General features: G+C 41.5%; 1 protein-coding gene across 7 annotated transcripts in view; it reads right to left on the minus strand.

Annotated features, from left to right (window-relative positions):
* CECR2 (CECR2 histone acetyl-lysine reader) overlaps positions 1-15130 on the minus strand; it is a 159713-nt gene extending 144583 nt beyond the window's left edge. For 4 of the 7 annotated variants that reach the window (XM_079140203.1, XM_079140202.1, XM_079140198.1 and 1 more), the window contains exon 1: positions 14692-15130. In XM_079140203.1, the coding sequence (XP_078996329.1) occupies positions 14692-15122 (431 nt within the window). In that variant the 5' untranslated portion in view covers positions 15123-15130. The remainder of the gene's footprint in view (positions 1-14691) is intronic. The other 3 variants (XM_079140200.1, XM_079140199.1, XM_079140201.1) reach the window with 3 other exon arrangements.
* Positions 15131-15619: the final 489 nt, after the last annotated feature.

A 15619-nucleotide genomic window follows, 5' to 3' on the forward strand; every position in this document is an offset into this window, starting at 1 on the left:
GATCTCACTAAGTTGCTCAGGGCCTCACTAAATTGCTGAGGGTGGCTTTGAATTTGTGATCCTCCTGCCTCAGCCTCCAGAGTCACTGATTGGCAGTGTACACTACTGTGCCCAGCTAATAATGTAATTTCTGATAGCATGCATGAAGACATTTCTTTAGCACCCCTGCCAAAAACATGTGACCTTAATTATCCTGAAGATATATCCAACAAATCCAAATAAAATGAACAATTTGTACTCTCCCAAAAAAAGATCAAGCTCAAAGAGAAAGACTGAAAAACTACTCCAGATTAAAGAACACTAAAGGAACCCAACAGATAAATGCAATGCATTGTACTAGATTGAAAACCTAAGCAAGAAAAATGATTTCTAAAACAATAATCACGAAAATCATATTAATTGGCAAAGTGTGGCGTCACAAACCTATGGAGGCTAAAGCAAGATGATCGTACGTTAGAGGTCAACCTCTACAACTTACAGTAGAGACCCTGTCTCAAAATAAAAAAAGAAATAAAAGGGCTGGGAATGTGGTACAGTGGTAGAGTGCACCTGGGTTCCACCCCCAGTACCACCAATAAATATATATATAAAAATAAAATTACATAAATGGCATATATATTAATATTGGGTCAACTGGCATTATTTGATATACTATTATTTTCAGATTTTACAGTATTGGTTCCCTCATTTTTATAATCTTACTATGGTTATAAAGAAAATATTTTTTGGGCTGGGGATATAGCTCAGTTGGCAGAGTGCATACCTCCATGCACAAGGCCCTGGGTTCAATCCCCAACCCCACCCAAAAAAAATTATTGTTTTTTTTTTTTTAATCCTAAACACACTGAAATGTCAAGAGATAAATATATAATACGTCTGCAACTTACTCTTAGACAACAACTACATAGGGAAGAGGTAAAAGGCTGGACGAGGGGGAGAGAGAACAGGGAGACAATTAAGCAAACAGTATAAAATTTAACATTTGGGGAATCTGGATGAAGGAAACTGAAGAATCCTTCATAGTAGTCTTTCACCTTTAAGTTTGACATTACTTAAAAGTTGTAAGTCAGGTGCATGGTGCATGCATAGAAAACTGAAGCAGGAAAATTGCAAATTTAAGGTCAGCATAGGCAACTTAGTGAGACCCTATCTCACTAAGAATTTAACAAGGTCTGGGAGTGGAGTTCAGTGGTAGAGCATTTGCCTAGCACACAGCATGCATGAGACCCTATGTTCAGCTCCCAGTACTGCAAATTAATTAATTAAAATAAAGTTTACAAAGTTCTAGCCACTGTTATAGGACAGCGGAGAAATAACAAAAATAATGAACTCTTAAAGGCCACTCACATATTTTGCATATAATTTAAGCAATTAAGAGGAAACACACCATTTCTCTCACTTCTAAAAATGTCCTTGTTTCCTAACTTAGTGCTCTTATTTAGTTTTGCTTGAAAGATTCCTTTCTGATGCCAAAACAGGGCTGGGGAGATAGCTCAGTCAGTAGAGTGTTTGCCTTGCAAGCACAAGGCCCTGGGTTCGATCCCCAACCGCAAAAAAAAAAATCATGATGCCAAAACAGTAGCTAAAATTTACTCTCATCTACCTTTCCATACCCCTAAATAACTTGCTTGGGATACCAACTTTCTTTTTCTGGCATTACTACTCAGTTCATTTACCAATGAATGCCTTCGCATTTTACCGATCAGATTCCCGGGATTCAGATCTGTGTATCCTTGGGAATCACTTCACTACTGGCCTCAGCATTCTACCTTATAGAATGGAATCCAAGTGGTGCCTACCTTCTGGAGAAATTAAAAGGAATAAGTAAACTAACAAATGAGGAACTCTAAGAAGGATGAAGCACCATGGGCACCAAAACTCATGTTAGATTTTATTATAAAATACATGGTAAAAGTGACTAAGAGGTTAGGGGTACTACTCAGTGATATAGCACATGCTTATTAGCATGCACAGGGCCCTGGGAAACCAGGCAAACCTCTACCTCACCTCTCTCTCAAGGAAAAAAAAAAAAGGCTATGACGAAAGCTCAATACTCAAAACCTCAAAATAGAAGGTAATAACAGAAGTCCAGCGATTAAAAAACCTAACTCTTATCTTAGAAAGGAAAATCTTTCCATTCATGGTAGTTAAGATAGGAAACAACTCAAAATAACCTAAATGCCCCACTGAGGCTTGGTTAAATAGAGTATATCTATTCAATGAATATTCTGGAACTATTAAAAATCATAATGTATTGCGATAAAAGGGAATTTCATATCATGTAACTGTTCACTGAATCAAGCAAGATCAGAAAAGTATATGCAAGAATGATTTGTACTTATAAAATATTCTAGATATAAATATGCTCACAGAAATGAGGGAGGTAGTGCTATGCTCTTTGGGAGCAAGGATTGCAAACTCTTAGGTGCCTTCAAGATCCACACTAGGACCTTGGGAAGCCTTCCCTTAATCCCTCCAAGGCTGGGTCTTCCCTAGTTTCTGCTTCATCACATGCAAGACTTTGGCTTGCATCATGGCTTCTCACTGTGACCTTTTTAGCTTCTTTTCCACGCTAACTCAGTAATCCCTGTATTTCCTAGGTTACACTCCCAACAACGGGTATTTGACCCAGTTCATGTTTTTTTGCAAGATGTGTTAAAGATTACTGGCCAAGAAAGTGATTTACTTGACAAGAGGAAGGATAGAGATGACAGACAATCTCCAAATTTTCTGTGGAACCAGCAGGGAGATAAGCAAGCACACAAAAGAAGCCATTCTGTTGAGATGTAACTTCCCCTGGCTTGGGGAACTTGTTATTAAATAGAACACATAATGTAAGTACATGAATTTCTTATATGTACAAAAATTCCCATTACAAATGATTCAAAGCCCCATGAAGTAGTAGTCTTACAAGTCACTAAATACTTAAAAGAGAAAAACTAAACAGAAGCATCCCAAACACTCAACAGTTAAGCAATAGTAAATCTAAATCTAATAGGCATATTTGTGTGCTTCAGTTTTCATTTTACCAAACAAAAAGCTAAAATGCCAAGTAACTAACAATCCTAGGATGGAGTAGTCATTCCCAAACACTCAGAGAAGAGAAAAGAAGATGACTGATAGGAAACATGCAGAAGAATTTGGAATGTTAGTTTTTCTTACAGGGGTCCTACAATTGACCTCTTCTGTTTAACACCAAAATGCTACCACAAAGGAATTCGAATTTGATTTTTTCTTGTTAAAATAGCTACCTATTCTTTAGGGTAAAAGTGAAGCAAAAAAATTGCACCATCTTCTTAAGCTTCCTGGAGAGTTCTTTTCCCCTCTCCTTCCACAAGAATGCAGTAGTTTAGTCTTAGCCTCTCCGTCTTCCTTTTGTGCCACAGTAGCTCAAATCACCTTCTCTAAAGTGAATGTCTCTCTTTGACCCCTTCAAATCACCCACTCAATGGCAGTTTTTCAATGTCATTTTCCTATATTTCTCTGCATCACTCAAATATGCAGACCTTGGCACTGCAGAATCCATCCTGTAACCATAATGGTGCCACTGCCTGAGTGTTTAATGACATCCATCACGGAGTGTCATACTTGCCAAGAACCACCTTTCTCCAGCTTCCATGGCATAGAATATTCTGCAGTGTTTAAGTCACTGTTATTCTGTTATTTGCAGTATAAAAAAAAAAAAAAAAATCCTACCTTTATGCACTACACACCATCGGTTATCTAGTCTTACCCATAATTTCAGTGGCAAAATGTCCTTTCTTATTATTACTACCTTAATATTTCACAACTCTCCTTCACTCTTTTCTATTCCAGTTACTAATACCAGATTTACCCTAAAACATTTAGCATGCAGTAATTCTTACTCTAGAACTTTGTTTCCTCACTTCCTGAAGAAAAAATAATTAACATCAGTGAACCCAGCATTCAAGGTTTGCTGTAATGATGCTTCTATTCTCTCTCTCAGCCTCATTTTCTATCGGTCCCCTATAAAGAACCATCTCTTTAGACTGACATAGTACAAACCACCAAATCCTGGAAACACTTTACTCCATCACCACTGCTACAGAGCGGTCATACTTTCCCATCACTTGTTCTGCTAATAACAGAGTTCACACTAACTCCACTACCACCTTTCAATAAACTGATTAATTCCCCAGGGTACAGGGGGAAATAGCAACTTTATTACAAATGTTTGCAAACAGAAAGGAGGCAAACTGGTTTGGGTTTTTAATTCTTTTACTTTAAATGTTGCATATTGGGGGCTTAAGGTATAACTCAGTGCCTGAGTGTGTGCCTAGCTTGCAGGATGCCCTGGGTTCAATTCCCAGAACCATAAATAAAGTTACATATTAAAGAAATCCCAGTAAAGGCAGGGTAATGAAGATGGACTCCATCACTGAAAAGTGATGAAAATCTAAGGTTATGAGAGCACAGATATTCTCAATGTCAATTAAAGCACTTCCTCCCAATCTTCGTATCTTGTGAGGAGGGCTGGGTGCCTGCTTTAACACACAGGGAAATGAGGAGAAAAACTTTCAGAAACAATGTGGGAGAAAATTAGTACATATGTCGCTTAGTACTAATTAGAACATTAGCAATGAACGTCAGTATGTATGTTAGTAGGATACTAACTCAAATTAATGCCAGCCTAAGAGTATAAAAAATAATTCCCTTAATTATGGCAACAAATGGAATTTTTCTCTGAATCATCTCTCCCCTATATAACTGTTCTTTGAACAAAGAACTGCAGGACACTGTTATAAAAACTGTCCCACAAAGCTGGGCATCGTAGTGCATACCTGTAATCCCAGCAACTCAGGAGGCTGAGGCAAGAGGATCACAAGTTGTAGACCATCCTGGGCAACTTAGTGAAACCCTACACAACTTAGTGAGACCTTGTCTCAAAAACAAAAAACAAAAAGAACTGGGGATATAACTCAGTGCTAAGTACCCCTGGGTTCAATTCAGGGTACCAAAAAAAAAAAAAAAAAAAAAAAAAAGAAAGAAAAAGAAAAAAGAAAAAAAAAGTTGTCTCCCATACCTAAAAGAATTTGCAAACAACCTTTCAGTCAGAGAAGAGACACAATGGAATGCAGGGGGAAGGATCTAACTAAGGAAGTAGATCTGTTAATTTAACACATTTTCTGTCAAGCAAATCAAGTGTCCCTAGTGCCATTGTGGCTGAAACAATGAACACTCAAGGAAGGGGTGTTCATTTAAAGGAACTGGCCAGGAGGAAAAAACATTCTTATAGTCAACAAGACTGTATAAAAGCATTCTCAATTTTAAGAACTTATTCCATTTTGGGAATTATTACTTGGAGGTGATTTGAAGTTCAATATGAAGTGTTTAGTGTAACTGTGGTTCCCATCAATTCCTCTATTTGCACTTATTTTTGAGATTATGGGTGGGAGGAGGGGCAGAGAAGGATGCACACACAATCTGCTGTGACAACCATTCACACATTTAATTCAGGTGGCCACATGCCTCAGTGACCTACTGCCAAGTCACACAGTTACTCTAGTAAACCCACCCTAGGGAAAAAGTAGGCCTGACTTAGCTCCTGAAGCAGCCAAGTTGTAGACTCAACACTAAAAGCTGTTCTGTGCAGTGTGAAACTTACAGGAACATGACATCATTTAAGCCTGCCAAGTATCTTCCACAAAGGTCATGTGAGGTCAGAGACTTTAAACAGGAGAATGAATACTATCTTTCATGTATTTTTATTCAAGTACACTTAAGACAGGTGTGTAAAGATACAAAACAGTGCACAACGGAATTATTCTGAGGAGTCAACTGCTCCCTAAAGAAGAGAAAACTGCTTTTGGCTGCAGAAGTGACTGAATTCACACCAACTTATTTACACAAATTCTAGGATTTAACACCTTGAGGCAGGCCAGAAATTCTCCCTTTCCTCCACCAATGCCCAGAACCATCCCTATGACATCAAGAAAGGAGCACAAGGATGAGTAAAAAAGAAAACAAATAAAAGTAGGATTGCTGGGATAAAAGTAACCTAATGCAAAAAAAAAAAAAAAAAAAAAAAGGGGGTGATCAGGCAAAAAACAGAAAACAAAAAAACTGGTCCCTGGACAAGAGAGAGAATGAAAAAGAAATAAGATTTTGGGATCTCTGCAGAGACCAAATATACCACAGTGGAAAAGAAAAAGACTGAGGTAGATGTTTCAGTGAAATGTTTCAGTTAAAGACTATTGTTAAAAAAAAAAAAAAAAAAAAAAAAAACCACAGAATTTCCTTGAAGTTCTTCAGTATCCTTCATTCAAAAAGTTTGAAGTCTTTCACAGTACACTACTCTGCTGAAATCACAATACCAACTTCAATCCAAACCAAATATGTATTTGTCCGTCAAATCTTGTCTGACAGCAAAATGAACTGAAAGAAATCATGAAAAATACTTAGGGTTCGGTGAGCTCTGAACTGAAAATTGTAATGAAATAATGAACTTTAATAAGTGCTTGTATCCCAAATACACACACACACACTCACTCTCACACACTTCAACTAAGGTCCCACTGAACTTTTGACCAGTCATGACTAAGCCCCCTCCATAGTTCACCACTGTGCCATGTTCAAGAGATCCATTAAGAAGAGCCATATACCAGGTGTGGTGGCGCATGCCTGTAATCCAGTAGCTCCACAGGCTGAGGCAGGAGGATCGAGAGTTCAAAGAGAGCCACAGCAAAATTGAGGAGCTAAGCAACTCAGTGACACTCTGTCTCTAAATAAAATACAAAATAGGGCTGGACATGTGGCTCAGTGGTTGAGTGCCCCTGAGTTCAATCCCCAATAACCCCTCTCCAAAGAAAAAGAAAAGAAGAGTCACGTGCCCAAACAGGCAATGGTAACACTGAAGCAGCCCAAGGCTGTGTTCCACACCCCTTGCCCCTCCAGTCACTACAGCACCAGGCAGCCAGGCCCACCTGGGAGAGGACTTCTTTTTTGAACTGCCCTTTCCGCTCCCCAACATTCTTCATTCCTTCAGTGACTTCTCAGGAAAGGGGAAAAAAAAAAAAAAAAAAAAAAAAAAAAAAAAAAAAAAAACTAACACAACATCTGTTTCCCAGGTTTCTTTTTCTTCATTTTTTCTGGTACTGGGAATTGAACCCTGGGTGGGGGTGTGTTTACCACTGAGTTACATCCCCAGCTCTTATTTTTTTTTTTGAGACAGGGCCTTGCTAAGTTGCTAAAGCCAGCCTTAAATGTGCAATCCTCCTACCTCAGTCTCTCAGGTTGCTAAGATTATAGGTGTGCACTACCGTGCCTGTTTCCCAGGTTTCTCACAAAGAGCAACTGCAGATGACATGCACATCAGGGAGCAGCTTAATTGTCCTTCAGTTCCTAAATATGTGAATGTTAAAAAGTTTGGCTACAGAGGAAACCACTATCTGAAGGAAAAACTCATCACTTCACACAGTGTACAATTCACACACAGTGTACCTAGAGGGTAGAGAGGTCAAGGACACTACTAAACATCTCATGATGCATATGACAGCTTTCGACAATGGGAAGACTTATCTGCTCCAAATATCAATCATGCTGAGATTGAGAAACCCTAAGTATGAAAGAAATCAGAATACTGGGCTGTGTTATTATCCATCTGTGTCTTTCTCAATGGTAAGAACTGTTATAAAAGAGACTATCCCCAAGTTTTCCAACAGAAATATTGTTATGAGGCTAATATAAAGAAGATGGAAGAAAAGCATCCAAGGAACAGCATCCCATGAAATATGAAAATGTGGGGCAGAGCAACGTAATTATCTGAAAAAGTCATAACAGCAAAATTAAGGCTGCATCATCAAATGAAAGGCAAGCCAGAAGTCACAAGCTAAAAGTGTGTTTTATTCAAAAAGTTCTAGGTACAAATGGGTCCTATCCTCTAGCTAGAGGCAGGAGGTAGAGGGAGCTATTTGCACTTAAGAGCTGAGCATGGTGGCAAATGCATATAATCCCAGCAACTCAGGAGGCTGAGGCAGGAGGATCACAAGTTCTAGGCCAGCCTCAGCACTGAGCAAGGCCCTAAGCAATGCAGCTAGACCCTGTATCAAAATAAGAAATAAAAAGGGCTATGGATATGCTCAGTGATTAGGACTCCCAGGTTATTCCCAGTACAAAGGGGGGGGGGGGTGCAGATTTCACAGAAAGAGGGAAAATTTCATATAATTCACAAACACACCAAGTATGAATTTGCAATTTTTCACTTGGTACAAAACTGATTTGTAAGAAATGGATCCTAAACTTGTTCCTAACCAATGAGGTCAGTGACTTTCTAAAAGGAATTAATCCCGCTATGCATGCTCAGAATATTCCTAAAATCATGGAACTTTAAACCTAGAAAATATCTAGGAATCACCCATTTTACAGAAAGAGCATCTGAAACCGAAAGTGATCTGCCTTAAATCACAATTAAAATTAATGACAGAGGTGGGCTCACAATCTAGGTAGTAAAAAGGTGTTCAAGGGTCTGGAGGCTTAGCCTGCCTGAGGTCCTAGGTTCAATATCTGGCAGCACCCCAACAGAGAAGACTATGTTCACAATTGTATCAATTAGATCTAAAGTCACATCATTAGATGCTCCCTCTACACTGTCTTCACACTGCACTTTTACCTTTGCACCTGCAGTTTTCTAGCACTCTGCTAGTGCTCCTCATTCTGAATCCCTCACACAACAGGAATCCAAACCTGAGCCTCTCCTGATCAAAGGGCAGATGGTTAGGTGTACCAATTGCTGCCAAGTTGTATTTTAGGCTTTCCTAACTGTGTTCCAGAAAATTAAGCAAGACCAAATTTCACTTCCACTGTAAAGCAAGCCAAACCCTAATATAAGCTGTCCTTCAGGACAAGAAGGTACTGTCCTTTCTACAACTACAGATGGTCTCAACTGCCCCTCTGAAATCTCATATGGTAACAGGGGGGAAAAAAGTAGAAACTTATATTAAAATGTTGGTATAAGCTGAGCATGGTGGCACATGCCTGAATCCTGGCAACTCAGGGGGCTGAGGCAGGAGGACTGCAAATTCAAAGCCAGTCTCAGCAACTTAGCAAGGCTCTAAGTAATGTAGCGAAAACTTGTCTTGAAAAATGAAAATGGGCTGGAAATATAGCTCAGTGGTAAAGTGCCCCTGGGTTCAATCCCCAGTACAAAAAAAAAAAAGAAAGGGAACTGGGCAGTCCCTTATTCTCTTAAGATTTCAAATCACATATGGATTTGTAACTCACCTCCTGTTTTGGGTTTTCCTCCTCAGAGAAGGAGCTGACCCTGACTCTTCAAAGGACATTTTATCATTTGGTATCTTACATTAAATGCACTAGTGTGGCAAACCACTAATTTTTAAATCACTCATTTTCTTCAGTACCACTCAAATACCATGTTCTCAGTGTAGCTACACATAATCACCCTAGTTTACAATACAATGGCCTACCACTCAACATGACTGTATGCCACCAATGACTTTTTTACAGTGACCCTTTGACATAATATATATCGTATATTTGGATCTGTTTACTATCTGCCTCATTCCACTTAAAAATAGGGCAGATATTTTTGTGTTATGTTCACAGCTGTACCCTGCCTAGCTCACAGTATATGTCTTATAAATATTTGTTAAAAAAAATTAATGAATACACCACCTTGTCCCTCTGCACGTAGTTCAGCAAAAGGTTTAAAGAAAGGACCTTCTGGCAGGTATGGTGGTGCACACTTGTAATCCCAGTTATTATGAAGGCTGAGGCAGGAGGATGGCAATTTTGGAGCCAGCCTCAGCAATTTAGTGAGATTCTGTCTCAAAATAAAATTTCTTAAAAATGGGTTGAGGATATAGCTCAGAGTACACTTCTTGCAAGAGCTCACAAGCTCAAGGCCCTAGAATTGATTCCCAGCACACATACACAAGCATATATAATGTATATATATGAAAATATAAATGTGTGTATGTGGTATATATTATTTCTTAACTTCTAGTCCAGTGCATCTTGGGTCATAAAATGAAGCTTCTGATTCCCCTAATCAGGGTCAGCTTATTGTTTTCTGTAGTTCCTGGGCTTCTTAACTTTTGTATCTTTGAGGACTTCTTTCAGAACTTGACAAAAGCGTTACCACCGCCCCCGCCCCCGCCCCAAGCAAAATCTTACATGTATACCAACTAAACAATGCCTACCACCTGTCCCCTGGCTCCAGGTTTAGGAACTACTAATATGACAGATGTATTTTTAAGTTTCTCTGAGCAATTTTTCTTCCTTAATTTAATGAGTAATAATTCATGGTCTATGTTCTTCATTAAGCAGTTAGGTCCAAGCAAACAACAAGGGTAGAATTCAAGACCCAATTTTGCTCCCAGATCATGCTGATTAAGTAAGGGACTTTAGCCGCATACAATCACAACCAGGAGGAAGTACAGAGAAGGCAAAGGATTAGGTACCTCAAGGAAGGAAGTTCAGAAAACAAGGGTGACAGGACAATCAGATTATTCTGATCTTGCTACTGCTATACAAACCATTCAAATAATTCTGCATGAACATTTCCAAATAGCCACCTGAAGGCAACCCATACCCAGGGTGATTAATCTCTGACCAAATTACTGAAAATCATTTTATTCTTCCTTACCTTATAGTGTCAAGTAAGATACTATTCACTGTAAACAGCACTTGACTAGAGAGGAAAAAAATATATATTTTTTTTTAACCTTTCTTTGTTTCTCAATCAGGACAAAGCTTAGTCAACCTAACCCACTAGAATATGAAATAATTAAAAACAGCCGGGTGTGGTGGCCTGTAATCCCCGCAAATCAGAAGGCTTTAGCAGGAAGATCGCAAGTTCAAAGCCAGCTTCAGCAAAAGCAAGGCTCTAAGCAATGCGGGGAGACCCAGATGCTAAATAAAATACAAAATAGGACTGGGAATGTGGCTCAGTGGCTGAGTGCCCCTGACTTCAATCCCTGGTACCAAAAAAAAAAAAAAAAAAACCTAAAAACGTCTAAGTAAAGTAATATATAACTGCTTGTTCTGAAATATTAACAGCTAATCCTCCCATGAAGAGTGGGCCAGTTATGGGCCACTTTAGTAAATTCCCAAATTCCGTGTAAAGTACACAGTAAGTGCTTAATAATTCCAACTACTGAATGTCATTAACCTACTATTATCCAGTTATAACTCAATTTCCTCTGAAATATAAAAACACCTAATCTACGGTATAACATATTTTAAGCATATTTAACAATTTCTAAATATGTTGATAACTAATAGCTTTTATCCCTGTGTGGTATTTTGAGTGATTTTAATTCTTTTATCTATATTTTTCTATAACTTTTAAGTTTTAAATGGTTGTATGTTATCTTTAAAAAAGAATTTTTGAACAACTTAAAGCATTATTATTGGACATTCACAGATTTTCAGTATAATGAAGACAGAACACTTATCTGAGGGGCAGCAACATACAAATCCTTAAACATATTCTAAAACCACAAGTCAAGTATGTTGCCTCTTCTTTAAAAAATTATGTATATTCAAGGTTGATTAATACAGTAAAAAAAATTTACATGCAAAAATAAAAATATTCATTTGGGGGACCAGTTTAAGTGGATAGTCTTGACATCTTGCCGAATCTTGACATCTTGCATGAATCTTTCTAGCCCTCTGCCTATCCTAGAGATTGCTGCTTCACTTTAGATAAATAGAAGCCAAGTCCTTGAAGATTCTGCTCCCTAAAGTTTCTATAAATCCATGGGGTCAGCCTGGTGGTCAAAGGCAAACTGAGGTCTTTCCCATAGTTGAAAACTCTGTGCCTATAAAAACCAAACTGATACCCAACTTATGCCATTTGGCATTACACATCATTCCAAATTCATGTTTTGTTTTTGGTGATGCCTGAGATGGAACCCAGGGTCTTCTGCATGCTGGACAAAAGTGCTTAACACTGAAGCTATATTCCCAGACCCCTTCATTTCTGTCTTTTGAAGCTGCACTAAAATGAAGGTTGTAGGGCCTTTCTGCAAAGCCTAACAGGTAAAACTCAGCATTGGAACCTTTTTCCTTTTTATAAGGATTCTCTACCACAACATAAAAGGGACTGTTTCTCTAATTCTCAGGTCAATAAACTATTCCAATTTTTAAAAATCATCGAAGAATAAAAAAAGCACTTATTTATACTGAGAATCAAAATTGTTAGTGTCTTTAGTAGTTCTGCACTGTCAATGAGTGTTAAATTTGTTAAAAGACTAGAAAATAATCTAAGATTTTTAAATTTGTTGATAACTACTGAAAACCTTAAGTTAAATTTTACATTAACTGCATCAAAACACACCTAACTAACATGAGACAGGTTGTATAAGAACTGCAGGGTAGAAAAGTCACTATCATTTGTTATCCATTTACTAACTCCAAAGGGGGGGGGGATGTGAGTAGTTCTTAAAATGTGTGCACACTGGAATTCAAATATTCATTTGTGCTGCGTTTTTTCAAATAGCATATCTTTTAGCTGAAAGAAATGTCGATTCCAAAAAACACTGTAATCAAGAGTCATCTCAAGTAGCCTTTATTAAGCTACAATGATTTTTCATTTCAGCTATACATATAAATTTAACATCTTTAATCAGCTCACATTTCCTTTAGGAATTAGCCCAGCTAATAGCTAAAGAAACCACAAGGTTACTTTTTAGGACAAAAGACAAGTTATTTATAGGTTACTCTTAAAATGCCGGGACTGCATAAGTAGAGATGAATTACCTCTACTTGTCATCAACAAAATGGGAATACATGGATTTAAAGAGATGAAGTTTTTCCTAAAGTATTTTTCAGAAATGGTCCTTAAACTACAAACTTGTAATCCAGCATCACATCAACTTTATCTTGCAAGGAAAAATAAGAGATAAGGGACAAGTTTACCAACACCCAAGATGGCACTGTCACAAGCAACACCTCCCACAATAGCCACCATTTTGAGCAGCAGGATTTAATTAGACTACTCAAGATTTTATATCAACTAAAAGGAAATGTAAGGCATCAGAATAATTGTTAAGCATCTCCTGACTTTTAGGATTCAACTCCTTAATTTCTGCAGTCATTTCTCTTCTTTAGTCAATATAAAGAGTGTTGCCAGGAAAAATTTTATTATAGAAATCATGCTTGTCACATCCATCCTCAAACTTTGAAAATAAATGCTGTTGCTGCAAAAACATGCCCACGCTACATTTTCCTAAAACATGGAGAGCTTACGACTTAATCACATTGTTTTAATCAGCTTAAGGAACCAAGAATCGTCAAAAGCCAGTGAGTGGCCCTCGTTTATCAGTCTACATTCCTCTTCATTCTCAGGTCCCAGCCCTTTTGATCTTTTTATTTTTCCGATTTCATTAACTCTGCAACAAGAGCAAGTTCTCACGCTTCATTCATATGAGAAGCAAATGATATTTCCGCGAACACGACTGAATCTAAAAATAAAGGTGATGCAAAGACCTCAGAAGTGAACGAATTAAAAGCAACACGAAAATGGCAGAAGAAAATAAGATACGTGAGGGTAGAGGCAACAGCAACAATTAACTTCTCCAAAAGAGTGATTCCAATTTTGATTACTACATCGTTCAACCCTTGGCAAAACTGAAAACAAAAACTGACCGACAGTACCTTTGTCCCAAGGCAAAAGGTGATAAGTCACTTACACAGACTCCCATAGGAAAGAAAGCAATTCAACCTGCCAGCCAATCAAATATTTCACACCCCCTTCCAAAACTAAAAATAAAAGAAAGAAGGATGCTGTTGGGGCTAGCTGTTCGTTTGGGCCGTCGTATGCATTCGGTTCCTCACACTCCCGCCACCGTCCGTGCCACTAAGACCCTCCAATTTTTGTCCAGTTTATCACAAAGCCTCGGGTCTGAAAGCACCTTCGGCCTGGCCAGAAAAGCCATCCCTCTCCTGCACGCTGCCCGGAGGAATAATGGTGGCGAAATCAACTCCAAGAGCTCCCCAGGTCCCAGAATAAAAAAGGTTGCATATTCCTACTGGAAAGAAACTGTTAAAGAATAACGGAGTCCCAAACTTTCCCTCCGCAGCTTCGGAGCCCCGAGCGAAGGTTCGATGCGGGGCGGCTCCCCAAAGGAGCGCGCCGAGCTCTGGCCCCCCATCCTTGCCCGCCCGAAGTTAGCCCAAAATGCCCAGAGAGTTGCGGGCCTCCGGGAGTCGGCAAAGTGCGGATCCTTCTTCACGCGCCGGCCCGAATGGGGGCGAGCGGATCCCAGTAAATCCCGCGGCGCCCCCGCGCGTGCGCCCGTACCCCGTCCCCGCCCGGAGCAGCTGGCTCGCCGCTTCAATGGCACCGGGGGGAGCGCGCGCACGCACTCTCGCCCGGCTCGCCCCTCCGCAGAAGTCCCGGAGAGCCTCCCGTCCCACTCCGACAAAAGCAGATTCGCCCTCCGCCTCTCGCTGCCCGCTTCGCCTCCTCCACAGACCACGCGTGGGCGCCTTGGGCGCCCCGGGCGAACGTCCCGAGCCCGGCGTCCGCACTTGGCGTCCGGTGCCGAGCCGCAGCGACCCCCGCCCGCCCTTCCGCGCCTCGTGCCCGCACCGCCAGCCCTTCTCCCGGCTCCAGACTCCCTCAAAAGTCTCTCGCGCCTCCGCTCCCCCCACGCCCGGAGGAGGACTGAAGGAGAAAGGGGCGCAGCGCGCGCGTCGCCCACTCACCTCGATCTCAAAGTCGGGCAGGCGGAAACGCAGTGCGAAAGAGCGAACAGAAGTGCGCGATGGCCGGGACTTCCCACCAGGAACGGAGCTCGCCCAGCCCGGTCCGCGCCGCCCTCCTCGGGCAATCTCCTCGTGCTGGCACTGGCCCCAGGGATCGGCGCGCGCGCCCCGGCGGCCCCCCGCTTGGCTCGCTCGCCTCGGACTCCCGCCGCGGCGCGGCGCCTCGGCAGCTCGGACGGCGGCGGCGCGGCGGAGGCTGCTACTCCCGCGGCTGCCGCTGCTCGGCGTGAGCATGAGCCGAGGGCGCGCGGCCGGGCGGGGGGGCGGCGGCGCGGGGCCGACTCACTGAGGCGGCTGCTGCTCGGGCTGCTGACCGGGCCCGCGCGCTCGCCCCATCCCGCGGCTGCGGCTACGGCCGCCCCCAGTCCCATACAATATAATCAACTCACCGCTGGGGAAAACAGATGGGGCTGGGGGCGGGGGGGAGGGGGCCCCCGGAACAGCGGGCTGGGGGAGGGGCCCGCCCCACGAGGAGGGGGCGGGGCTGTCCCTCACCACAACAACAACCCCCGCCCCCGCTCCCCACCCCCGCCCGGACAGCTGCATTGGAAGGAAGGGGGAGGGGAGAGGGACTAGAGCACACCGAGAGAGAGGAGGAATGTAACTCGAAGGAAGCCGGGTGCACCCCAGGAACTTTTTTCGAGGAAACACTCGACTTTCCAGGTGTTTAGGACTGAGGAGTTTGGAGACTTTCGTGAGACATAACAATAAGGGTCTCTCCCACCCCCCCATTTGGCCCTAGTGGTCGCGTCCTTTTAAAGGGCCCGCTGGGTGGTGCTTTCGGTAGGGGCTAGCTCCAGAAGTGTGCACGTGTGGGAGTTCAGTTATTATTGATGCGGAGGGTTAGTACAGGAGGACGAGTGGGCTG

The sequence above is a fragment of the Sciurus vulgaris genome (assembly GCF_902686455.1).
Source record: "Sciurus vulgaris genome assembly, chromosome: 5".
Lineage (NCBI taxonomy): Eukaryota > Metazoa > Chordata > Mammalia > Rodentia > Sciuridae > Sciurus > Sciurus vulgaris.